Here is a 13,517-nt window from a genome sequence, read left to right as displayed (position 1 = left end):
TTCAAGGGTAAAGTTGATGGGATGTCCATGGAAAACATCCAGGATTTCCAATTCAGTTTCAGTAGGAGTAGAGTCCAAATGGAAAAGAGAAACACCTCCAACAGAAACAAAAGCATAAGGTGGATCAGTAATCATACAGACATTGCAAGGTAAAGTAAAACGATTGGTCACATCATGTTTGGTATAGGTGACAATAAGTTCAGTAGTAGGAGTACTGATTAACCAAGCATTGTTTACAATGGCAACAGTGGTGTCAGAAAAATCATCATACTTAGTCATGGTCAGCTGACATTTCTCAGGAATAGAAACAGACAAACCACAGAGTGTTTCAGAGGTATCTTTCAGGAAGGGTTTACCAGGGCAGAGCCAATGAATATCTTTAGTTTTCTGACACAGAACCAAATTAGGGACCAAATAATGAGTGGGATCATCAGTGTGGAAAGCTACATGTTCTGGAGTGTCTACCTTTATGTGAATGTTATCTTTCCAGGTACCCACATTAATGACGTGCTTTAACTGGTAGACAGGGAGAATAAAAGATATATGTAGCACAAAAGCCAGTTCCATGCGTTCTACATTTACATATAAAGGAAATGCAGAACCTAAGTGGAAAGCAATTTGGATTTGAAAAGGGTCAAGAGGTATGCGAATAATTTTAGAAAATGCTTCTCTAATTACATCAGAGGAAACCAAATACAGGGGAATATGACCCAATAGAAGATGACTAATACTGGTGTCAATTTCACGAAAAAGGTTATAAGTCATTTCTCTCATGGGATGCATAAATGTACGTTCATCATTCATCATGCCTTTGAGCACAGATACCTCAGCAGCATTGAAGTCAATTTGATGTGAATGCAGATTAACCAGAGTCACAGTATCATGGAGAGTCTGGCCTTGAGCAATGAGTTTTTGCTGCTGGAAACTCACTTGAGACTGAATTTCATCCAAATTATTTTGGAACTGATTGACAGTTGTACGTAATTTATTAATGGAGACAGCATTGGCAATGGACATAGATGAGCCAAAAAGTGAACCAAGAGCAGTAATTAAAAGTGCACCAGAGACAAAACCGACAAAACGTCGGGGTCTGCCATGGTGAGGTTGAACTTGCGGTACCATTACTTTTTCAAGTTGACTCAGGATATGCTGCACATTGGTAGTAGCATAGCGCAGGTGGTCACGATACCATAATTGGGTATTCCGGTTAGAGGTAGGAGCGTTAGAGTGACTGGTAAAGTTTAAATGCTTCCGGAACACATCGAGAGGAGCCAAAGAGATGAAGACTTATGTGAGTTCCCCCGCACCTTAACACATACTAACTAATTAATTAGCACCTTCTTTCTTGGATCTCATCAGATGACTTCCTCGGACCAATCCAGAAACAGAACTTGGATGAATAGCCTTTCTGTGGAAAGTATCATATAGGCTGGTAGACCCAGGGCCGTTAGACAGATAAGAACAGGATAATTTCCCCCATATTCACACAGTCCTATAATGAAGGCACAGATGAATGTCCTTGAGTAGAATAACATTCTGGTACATACCCATAATGCATCAGGCAGAAACAGCAAAGCTGTGTACTTCTTTCTTCTTGCAATTCATGCTGGAAAAATCTCATGTTCAGCAGAAAGATTTCTTGAGACAATGGTTCAGGCTTTGATGACATCATAGAGGCCTAACCTGCAGGTGTGAATACAGAAATACCCCTACAGGAGTCGGTCCAGCGCAAGGCTACTAAAATGATCAGTGGTCTTCACCATAAGGCGTATGGGGACAGACTTAAAAATCTCAATATGTGTACTTGAGAAAAGGCAGGAGGGGGGAGATATGATAGAGACATTTTTGATCTTGAGAGACATTTAAATATCTATGTGTTATAAATGCACATGAGGTGAGTTGCTTTAATTTGAAAGGAAACTTCGGAATGAGAGGGCATAGGATGAAGTTTAGAGCTAATAGGTTCAGGAGTAATCTAAGGAAATGTTTTTTACAGAAAGAGTGGTAGATGCATGGAGTAGTCTCCCAGTAGAAATATTGGAGGCAAAGACTGTGAATTCAAGAAAGCTTGGGACAGTCGCTTGGAATCTCTTAGGGAGAGGAGAAGATAGTGGATTCTGCAGATGGATAGATTGGATGGCCCATTTGGCCTTTATCTGTCATCATGATTCTGTTTCTATGAGATGATTATTATTCACAGCACATATAGTAAAAACTGGCACAACAGACATCTGTAGGTTGTGTAAAAAAGAGCTGGAAATGGTTACTGACCTTGAAGTTCTGATGGCAGTTAAAGGTGTTACCAGGCCTGGTGTGCCCTGAGGCAGATGGACCCTTCTCTTCCATTGATTCCTCGGGTCCTGGAGTTTTTGCAGGATGGCCTGAAGAAAGGTCTAGCAGTAGCTTTGCTCTGGGAACAGATTGCTGGTGTGCATCCTGATATGGTTAATTTTCTGCAGGGTGCGTTACAACTAAGGCCTCTCTTGCGCCTTCCCTGTTCGACAAGGCACCTTAATCTGGTTCTTCGCTCTCTGGCTCATCCACCGTATGAGCCTCTAGAGCAGGCATCTCTGATGGATCTTACAATCAAGACAATCTTTCCGGTGGATAATTTATTAATTTTAAAAACTAATACCCCTCTTAAACCTAAACAGTTCACAGAATACATGCACAATCATAAATAACAATACAACACAGTAAAATTAACATATATCACAAGTTCTTTGGAATTGCTATCATGAAATAAAATCTAAGAAAAAGCCTCCATAAATAGAATTGTTTTCAAAGCCCTTTTAAATTTCTGGATGTCTGATAGCAGCCTGAGTGGTCCAGTCAAATTGTTCCATAAGAGCACCCCAGTTACTGAGATTATTAAAGATCTCATCTTCTCATAGTTTTACAAGTCCTTCACTAGACAACTTTAACATCCCTAATGACTTGAAAGGTCTACATGGTTGGTACTCTTTCAACACCTGTGTTAGATACCATGGAATCCCATCATATATTACTTTGAAAATCAACACCAGAACTTTTAAACAATTGGAATATTTACTGGAAGCTAGTGGAGTTTTTTTCAGCATTGGTGTTGCATGTTCAAATCTGCTCCTAAAAGAGAAGCCCATAAGCCATTAGATACCAGTAAGGGGAGCGGCAGAGAGAACTGACCAGCAGGTAGGTAGGCCTCAGTAGTGCTGCCTAAAGATAGGTCTTGGACTCGGCGGGTAGGGAGTGGAAGAAGGGAGAGATGTTAGACTCAAGTGAAGAAAGGAGAGAAAGATAGACTGAGGGATAGGGTAAGGGAAGGAAGGAGAGATGTCAGATTTGGGAGATAGATGGGGAGGACAGAGGGTCTAGAAGGGGGATAGGGAGAGATGGAAGAGGGAGGTAGATGGGGAGGGGGATAGGGAGAGATGGCATTGGGGAAGGATGGAAGGGGCAGGAGAAGGAGAGATGGCATTGGGGAAGGACGGTGGGGGCAGGAGAGGGAAAGATAGGGAAGGATGGAGGGGCAGGAAAGGGAAAGGTGGCCTTGGGGAAGGACGGAAGGGGCAGGAGAAGAAGAGATTACAAAAGGAGTGAAAGGGGGTCATGGAGAGATGGACTTGGTGGAGGGGGAAAATGAGGAGAGAAAAAGAGAGATGGGCTTGGTGGGGGAAATGAGGAGAGAGAGAGATGGATTTAGTGGAGGAGAGAAAAATGGGGAGATAGAGAGATGAACAACTCAGAAATAGCAGGGGGGGGAAGAGAGATAGGGAAAGGTGGAGGATATGGACTCCAAACCAGAAAGTGGAAGGAGGGAGAGATGTCAGACTTGGGAGGAGGAAATAAAAGGGCAGAAAGGAGAGATGTTGGACTTGTGGAAAGGAGAGAGAGAAAAAGAAAGAGAGAAAGGAAATGCTGGGTTACAAGGGAGGAATAAAGGACAAGGAAGGTGATGCTAAAAATGGTGGATCCATGTGGGAGAGTTGTGAAGGAGATGAGTGAGAGGAAAATAATGAGTACAGAGGGTAGAAATGTGGTAATGGAGAGCAGATAAAAGGGGACAGGAAGATGGGAAGTGTGAAAGCTGGGGGATAAGAGAAGGGGATATAAATTAGATTAAATGGTGGCCCTTCCCCTTCCTGGTGCATCCTGGATGCACTGGAAGGGGCCTAAGGTCCCAATTGGCTCAGGTGCCTAAGGCCCCTCCCCTAGGGGAGGGACCTTAGACATAGGAGCCAATCAGGGCCTTAGGCTCCTTCTAGTGCATCATTAGTGATGCACCAGGAGGAGCCTAAGGCCCCAGTTGGTTCAGGCGCCTCAGCCAAACGGGACCTTAGGCCCCTTCCATTGCATCAAGGTTGCACTAGGAGGGAGCAGGGCCACCATTATGAAGAGGTGGCCCTTGAAGGCAGGAGGGAATGGTCATCCCTCCTGTCTGATTTTTAATAAAAGGTACCGAGGGGGGGGGGGGTCGGGGGTGGAGGGTTCTCAAGCTTGGGGGATTTGATCCGAACCCCCAAACCCACTAGACCACCAGGATTTTGTGGGGGGGGAATTCAGAAGGTTCAGGAGGGGGTGTGCTTGGTGTCTGGGGTGTCGGAAGGAAGGGAAGGTGTGCACATGATAAGGGGTCAGAGAGGAAGAGAGATGCCGGCACCCACACCATGACAGCACCCTGGGTGGACTGCCCCCCACCCCCCTTTACTATACCACTGCTTGAATATTGAATATTTGTGAATAATTTACAATTATGACTATATTATTTGGCTTTGTTTGCAGAGAAGGATTATGTTATGGGGATGATCCAGACTGCAGTTGCCAACATGCAATTTGAGTCTCACCCTGTAGGCAAGGCTGTGGAGGAAAGACTTTACTCCCAGGCGTCCCAGAATTCACACCGCCCATTTTACAGAGATCAGCCTCTTGGGAAAAATATGCTAAACAGGTACTTTGCCTTGCCTTCTATTGCTATTATAATACTTTACTTCTTTAACAGGATTAAATAATCTTGATTTGCAAAACTATAGTCAGAGTTACTTTATACCAGTCATGATGGTGAATGCTGGTATTTTCTCTCTTTATTTAAAATATTTATAATCTACTATGTCAAAGTACAAGGGGCCACTGAAGAGATCTAAGCCCAACCAGCAAAATTGGGGCAGTCTCCTTTAAGGGCTATAAACTTAGGGGTCCTTTTACAAAGCTGCACTAGCGGTTTTATCGCACGCACTGGATTAGCATGCGCTAGCCGGAAATCTACCGCCTGCTCAAAAGGAGGCGGTAGCAGCTAGTGCGTACGGCAATCTAGCACGCGCTATTCCGCACGTTAAGGCCCTAGCGCGGCTTTGTAAAAGGAGCCCTTAGTCCAGGTATTTTCCACTTTTTTCATTCTGTATTTTTCCAACGGAGTGAAAAAAGTGGAAATCAACAGACTAAGTGTATAACCCTCGATGCAGACTGCCCTAACTTTGTTGGTTGGGCTGAGAACTTTACAGTGGCCCCTCATACATATGCTCACTGCGTAGGGCTCTGCAGTCAGAAGAGGTACCAAATTTGTCATCAAATGCTTTTGCCCACCTTTCTCAGTCAAAAGTTTCTACTCTTTTGTAACCTATCCCTAAAAGTGCATATGCGCAAGATAATGAAGAAACTAGACTCAGTGAGCATTGTTCAGCAGACCTTTACTGAGCATCATTTGCTGAACTTAATCCTTCTATTTATAGTTAATTGCCAAATTTGGCAAGGGTTCCTGTATTTTGGATCCATGTCAAGCAGACCTATTTAAGAAAGTCAAAAGAGACAGGACAGGAACAAGATGACCTCTGAAAGAAGTGGTAGGTGTAGAGTAGTGGCTGTGGCTCGAGGCATCTAGAAGCGCACAGAGGTCGACGCAATGACATCACGCATATGCATGACGTCATAATGTTGAGGTCTGCGCATGACCAAAAACCCTCCAGACGGGCCCTGAGCCACCAGTGGGGAGTGCTGGAAGGGAAGAGACGCAGAGAGAAGGAGAGGCACTGGCACCGGCTGCCTACAGGATGTGCCTCTCACCACGAGAGGCAGGTCCTATAGGCCGTCAGCCGGCACCTCTCCTCCTCCCCAGTGTCTCACGGCACACCTGAAATCTCGGGTGGCACACTAGTGTGCCACAATATACAGTTTGCGACACACTGGTAAAGAGCATGCTAGGTGAAATCAGTAAACCCAGTGGAGCCTACTGACACTGACTGGTTGGAGATCAGGGGTTCATCCAGACGAGGCTGTTCCAAAAACTGTGCTACAGACAAGTTGGTGACAGAGCCAGTGGCGTAGTAGGGGTGGGGGGGGGGGCGACGGGGCAGTTTGCCCCGGATGCTGTCTTTCTAAGGGCGTGGCACCCCTCCTCCTCTACGCCCCTGCCCCCCCACTCCTTTCCTTGCTATGAGTGCATCCCTTGCCTTCCCCTGTACCTTTTTTACTTCCCCGACGCGAAGTTGCTGCCTGCATTGGCATTGACGCTCTCTCTGACATCACTTCTGGGACCGGTGCCTAAGAAGTGATGTCAAAGGGCGAGCTGACACTGACGTGGGCATGCTGCTCACACCGGAAAAGTTAAAAAGGTATAGGGAAGAGGGTGTACATGCAGCAGGGGAGTGGCAGGGAAGAGGGCAGGGGAGGGACGTCAGCGTCCCGAGTGCCGCTCACCCTTAATATGCCACTGGGCAGAGCCTCACAGATATAGTAGCATGGTGATGTAGCTGTATTGTATGAATAACTTTAGAGGAAGGTCTCTGAGTGAGTAAATAAAAATTAGTCATAGCCCTAATAGATAGTGATGGATTCTCTAAAAGCTCTAAAGAGCAATATGAGTGAGTGATTTAAATATGGCTCACCATTATAGGGGAGGTCATTGAAGAGCACATAGATGTGGGGTAATATGTTCCCAAAGGCCACATTCAGTAAGCAATTAACGACTTTCTGAATCATCTGTAAGTTTCAAGTTTATTTACAGTTTGATATACCAACCATCAAACAAATATCTGAACGGTTTACAATTGTTAAAATTAGAGTTTAAAAAAAAAAAGTAATAATAAAAATAAAAGAGGGTAACATAAAAACCAGACAAAGACAAAGATATGGACAAAGTTGGTACAATAGGCACTGGGGGAGGGGACGATTCAAAATTACATCGAAGTCAAAATAAAAATAAAAGGGAAGTAGGAAGGGGAAGGGAGAGCACAAAGAGGGGAGGGGGGTCGCTTCTTAAAAGCGGTTATTTCTAACAGTTAAAAATGGAAGAAAAAGGATATTATCCAGAATTTAATCTGTAATGCATCTAGAGGAAGATTATGGTAACCCAAGAAACACAGAAATTCACAGGAGCCATCACCAGTTCATGAAGAACCGAGAAACTCATCTGAAGGAGTAGGAGGCTTTGGATGTCAGAACAACCAGATCTTTGTTTTAATTATATATTGTTGTTATCCACATAAATGGTTGATATGTGGACTACAAGTGTTTTAAATAAGTAAATACATAAATATATCTTATAAAAGGAGCTCTAATCTGTAGGTGGACATCAAATGTGAATCTTAAATAATCCTAAAATGGTGAACCTTCTTACATTTTAGCAGGTACAGCCCAGCCAGCCATAAATGGGCAAGCAGTGTAATAGTAGACAAACAATTTGAACCATAAAATATAATAAGTGGCTCATAATCGAAACTGAAAATCATCTAAAAACCCGGCCTAAATCGGCATTTGGACGATCTAAAAGACAGGTCGTCCAGGTGCCAATAATCAAACCGGGTTTTAGACGTATTTAAAAATGACCTAGGCCTTCACAGTTTTGCTGAATGACTAGAGCTAAAAGCGGCGTTTCAGGAGGAGTGTCGAGGGATTTGGGCGGGCCATGGGCTGTCCTAGACTTAGTCATACTGCATGTATAACTGAAAGTTTTACAACACTGCCAAGACGGAACTTGGACGTTGTGACTTAGGCCATCTAAAACCAGGTCTAAGTCCACAAAAGGTATCCAAAGTGACCAGATAAGCACTGCAGACACAAAGTACAGACCCCCACACACTCCCCAGTGATCACTGACCCCCAACCCCTACCCCCATAAAAAAATGTTATAACAACTTTACATATCTGCCTCCAGAACATCAGCACCTGGCTGCCTGGCATAGGAAAGCCTATTAGAGCTGCATAGAGGTGGCTTAAGTGGTCTTGGGGGTGGGTTAGTGAACCATGGAGAGGAGGACCCAGGCCCACAAGCCACTCTAATCTTTGCATTCATGGAGAAATGTGCACCCCCCATAAAAAACCCAAAACACTTTTGTACTGCCATATAAGTGGCTCCTGCAGCCATAAGAGCTATTGGGGTGGTAGATAGATGGGTCTAGTAGATTCTGGGGGTGTTTTGGGGGGCTCACAATGACCTATAAGGGAGCTTTTGTGAGTTGTTTATGTGGCACCCTTTTTGTGAAGTTCACAGCAGTACCCTGTAAGGTACTCTGTTGCTATGCCTGGGTGTCCAGTCCCTTACTTTCCTGGCCCCTCCCATGCCCAAAAGATCTTTTTCTAAGGGTTTTTGAGTTGGACGAATTTTTGGTTGAAAATGAGGTATAAAGATGGACAACTTAGCAGTCTGGGTGATCAGACAGCTGGACGTACAGTTGGATGATTTTCAAACAAAAAAATATGCTGGACATATTTTTTGAAAATGGACCTTTTCCCGTGTCTGACTTTGGACAACATGTGAGTTAGGCCAAAACAGACTTAGACGTTTCTTTTGATTATGCCCCTCCACCTATACAGAACATAACTGGAACGTATTACAAAGTTAAAATACAAAACAACAACAATGATAAAGGTTTCTAAAATCATGAGTGAGGTAAACAGGTAAAATTAATTTTAGGGGATGGGCCTTGATATACTGCTTTTTTCTTGTGGTTACAGTCAAAGTGGTTTGCATATTTTTTTTAGACTTGGGGCACAAGGAACAGAAGTGGGAATTGAATTTGCAATCTTGGGGTGCTGCGGCAACTGCTTTAAGCACTAGGTCACTCTACTACTCTTTTGCCTTCTTAAGCAGCACTAAACATATGGATTACTCTATGAAACTACTTTAGCAGATTTAGAATAAATTATCAAACAAGGCTCCTTTTACTAAACTGTGAAAGAGCTTCTTACTGCGGTTAGGCGAGATTAATTCTCCAAAGCTCATTCAATTCCCATGAGCATCAGAGCATTTACCTCGCCAGCCCACATTAAGAAGTTCTTCTGCAGTTTAGTAAAACCCAACGATAGTTTTTTACTCAACACACAATTAAAAATGTAGAATTTATGATCAAATATGTGATTAAAGCATCTACAGTTACATTGCTGTGTTATAAATGGGATTTGGACAAGTTCCTGGAGGAAATGTCCATAATCAGTTACTGTATTAGCCTATTGAAACTCGAGGAAAGCTTATTTTAAAGAATTGGAAAAATTGGGATAGATTAAATTATTCATTCTGGTGGGAATCCCTATGTTATATCTTTAAAATGGAAAAGTTTATGGCCATTCAGAAGGGTTATTATAATAAATTTATGGAAGTTTGGGAACTATTAACTAAATATTGTAAAGATTGATTTATTTGTAAAAACTGAGGGAAACGTGCACATCCGGGGAGGGGGGAGGGAGATATGTTTTGGCATTTGTTAAGAAATATAGAAGGGTTGATTACATGTATTTTTATGAGGTGTTTGTAAATTGGAAAGTGGGTGGGAGAAAATAAGTCTTGTTTTTATTCTATTAAGTATATTGTGCTGTAATGATAATAATTTATGTAAATGCATCTTCTTTTGTGCACAATTGATGTTCTAAAAATGATTAAAGAATTAAAAAAAAAGAAACTCAAGGAAAGCTCCTGCTTATTCCTGTGAATGACCTCTTTAGTCACTCTATAATACCAACAGTTTGAATTGGTTACCCCTGTATATTTTTTATTCCTGTGAATGAGCTTATGGGATGGATCTACCCTTTGAAATCTGCAAGGTACTTTTTAGTGACCTGAATTATCTAGTGACAGGATCCTAGAGGCAATGAAACTTTGCTCTGACCAGTGTGTCTCTACCATCTCCTGGAGGCACAGTTAGTCATTTGAGTTTTTAGGATGACTACTATTAACATAAAGGAGATAATTTTTCAAATGTTGCATCCCCTTTGTATAGACTTTCTTATGCTTCTATCTTGAAGTACTCCTGCAAACCAGACTGGCTAGATGTGCTTCCAGGAGAGGGTTGCAAAGTGCCATGCTAAACTTCACCTCTTCTAATCTCCTCCCTCCGTAGGCTTCCCAGAATCTCCTTTTTAATTTCCTGGTTTAGAGTTCTTAGTTTCTTTGTTTGCTTGCATCTTAATACTGAACTGGCTAGATGCATGTAGTCTTAGGGCAAGTAAACACATTACACAATATCCTAATGGTATATCCAGGAATACATGAGAGCTATTGATGTGCTTCCAAAAGCCTACAAATTCCAATCAAACAAGTCCACTTAGACTGTTGAAAAGTAAGGGTGAAAGTTCTAGTTATAATGTTATTGAAACCCTGAGCTGCTTTATTTTAAAAGTGTGCAGTGGCATACCTAGCATATGTGACACCCGGGGCCCATCATTTTTTGACCAACCCCCCCCATCTATTTGAAAAATATGATTTTTATCAACAATCCACATATCGCACAAAAGTGTACCTAGGAAAAGGCAGCATCTTAAACACTGCAATGAGCACTAGAACACCAACACATACATTGTAAAACTAAACAAGCCAGATCCTGCACAGTCAATTGATCCTGCAGTCAATGCCAACTGAAAATTAAGTTCTTTTCATACACACAGAACAGAGATACACCCTCGCCCAATATGGAATAATCACAAACTAAAAATAGAAATATTTAACAAAAGTTAAACTGAACTGCCAAGAAACCAGACTCTGCATACAATGCAACACCACAACACCACAAAAACAGTGACACATGTCCCCTAATACTGTGCAAAATATAAAGAGAGTAGATGTAAATTTGAAAAAACTGATACATAACAATCACAACTTTACAAATTAACAAATAAAAATAAAACAAATAATGAGACGTAAGAAAATACCATTTTATTGGACTAATCCCCGTAAGCTTGGTCCCCATCCCCGCAAACCACCTGATTCCATCCACACAAGCCTTGAATTGTTTTATATTGAACTTATTATATTAAAGTATAAAAAGAAACAATATTCTGTACAGTTGTCAATTTATAAATCAGTGTCTTCTCCCCACTCTCTCTTCCCCATTTCCCTCCAGCGTTCTCAGCCCACTCTCTCTCCACTTTCCTTCAGTGCACGCACATAAAAACAAGCAAGTAATTTTATATCATTTTCATTCTATTCATTCATAAAAATTTAAATCTAAATAATGCCAGTCACATAACAAAACATGATTTTACAAAAATAATTCCCTGCACAGTCAAGCTTGCAAGGATTACTAGATGTCTTTCAGCAGCTCCCCTCCCTCCCCCCTTACCTTTGTGGCAACTTAAAATGATCTACCAACAATAAAATTTTAAAAACACAAAACACACTGTACAAAGAGAAAATGTTAATTATCATTTATATTCCACAGGTTTTCAAAGAGGTCAAGGCAGATGACAATGCAATGTCACCTCAGTAACAACTATACAAAAATAGACAAATATACCCCCTCCCTTTTTACTAAACCGCGATAGTGTTTTTTAGCACAGGGAGCTGCGCTGAATGCCCCACGCTGCTCTCGACGCTCATAGGCTCCCTGTGCTAAAAACCACTATTGCAGTTTAGTAAAAGGGGGCCATAGTGCAAAATATAGACAGCATATATAAATTCTCAAAACAGACACATTTTGATCACTAAATTGAAAATAAAATCATTTTTCCTACCTTTGTTTGGTAATTTCATCAGTCTCTGGTTGCACTTTATTCTTCTGACTGTGCATCCAATATTTCTTCCCTTCTTTCAACCTCCTGTATGTTTCCTCTCCTCCAGACCTCTTTCCCTCCCCCAACTTTTTCTTTTTTCATCCTGCCCCCTTCTTTTTTCTCTCTCCATGCCCCCTTTCTTTCTGTTTGTCTGTCTCTCTCCGTGCCCCATTTCTTTCTTTTACCCTGCCCCCTTCTTTCTTTCTCTCTCCATGCCCCCTTTCTTTCTCTATGTCTGTCTTTCTCTCTCTCCGTGCCACATTTCTTTCTTTCTTTCTTTGTTTCACCCTACCCCCTTTCTTTCTTTCTTTCTCCCTGCCCTCCCCCATGCCACCGCCATTGGGAAACATGATGCTGCCACCGCCGCCGGGGAAAGGCTGCCACTGCCACAATCGGGAACAGGCCGGCGCCGAGTTCTCCTTCCCTGCTTTTCTTCCCCGTGGGACCGACCAACTCTCGCTGCCCGACATCAATTCTAACATTGGAGAGGACGTTCCAGGCCAGCCAGGCAATGATTGGCTGGCCCAGAATGTCCTCTCCGATGTCAGAATTGACATCGGTTGGCGAAAGTTGGTCGGCCCCGTGGGGAAGAAAAGCAGGGAGGGAGAACTCGGCGCCAGCTTGCTCCCGATGGCGGCAGTGGCAGCCTATTCCCCAGTGGATGGCCAGTTGTGCACCCCCTTGGAGTGTACACCCGGGGCGGACCCCCCCCCCCCGCTCCCCCTTGGTATGCCACTGAAAGTGTGCAAACATGTTAAAATTGCACTAAGGAGGAATCAGATTAAGGTTGTGTAATTTTTGTGGTGGCTCCAAAAATTAAAGGCTGAAAAGAAAAACAAAATTAATAGCTATAAAAAATGAAAATGGAGACACATTTACACAAATTGAACCTATATTAAAACAATTCCTAAAATTTTATAAATCTCTTTATTCTTCCGAGACTTATAAAAATAAAGAAAAAGATGGTTTAGAATTTTTGAAAATGTTAGAGGGTCCAAAAGTTCCTGAACATATAAAACGAAGTTTAGAAGAACCAATATCAATAAAAGAATTAGGAACAGCTTTGAAATCCCTTAGAGTTGGATCCGCTCCAGGTGGTGATGGATATACAGTTGAATTTTATAAAACATTTCAAAATTTTTTACTACCCTATCTACTAAATCTTTATCAATATCAACTTAATAAAGGTTGTATTAAAGGCACTATATCAGAATCTTTAACTATTGTTTTGCCAAAACCTAATAAAGATCCCACTTTGGTCTCAAACTATAGGCCAATATCTTTAATAAATGTAGACGGAAAATTATTAGCAAAAATACTTGCGTTAAGATTGGCTAATGCTCTCCCCCACATTATAGGTATGCATCAAACAGGATTCGTTGCTCAAAGACATTCATCTCACAATACCAGATTAGCATTCCATATGCTATATTTAACAAAGAAAATGAATGAACCTACTTTTGCTATTTCATTGGATGCAGAAAAGGCTTTCGATAGAGTAGAATGGCCTTTTATGTACCAGGCAATGGAATGGTTTGGTATAGGTCCTGGATTCACACAAATGA

At 42.1% G+C, this 13,517-nt stretch overlaps 1 protein-coding gene across 2 annotated transcripts in view; it reads left to right on the top strand.

The window, feature by feature from the left end:
- TBATA (thymus, brain and testes associated) overlaps positions 1–13,517 on the top strand; it is a 227,924-nt gene that overhangs the window by 149,961 nt on the left and 64,446 nt on the right. For both annotated transcript variants that reach the window (XM_033943293.1, XM_033943294.1), the window contains exon 8: positions 4,762–4,927. In XM_033943293.1, coding sequence (XP_033799184.1) covers positions 4,762–4,927 — 166 coding nt within the window. The remainder of the gene's footprint in view (positions 1–4,761; positions 4,928–13,517) is intronic.

The sequence above is a fragment of the Geotrypetes seraphini genome, chromosome 4 (assembly GCF_902459505.1).
Source record: "Geotrypetes seraphini chromosome 4, aGeoSer1.1, whole genome shotgun sequence".
Lineage (NCBI taxonomy): Eukaryota > Metazoa > Chordata > Amphibia > Gymnophiona > Dermophiidae > Geotrypetes > Geotrypetes seraphini.
Note: the sequence above shows the minus strand (reverse complement) of the source record. Positions and strands in the feature narration are given on the sequence as shown.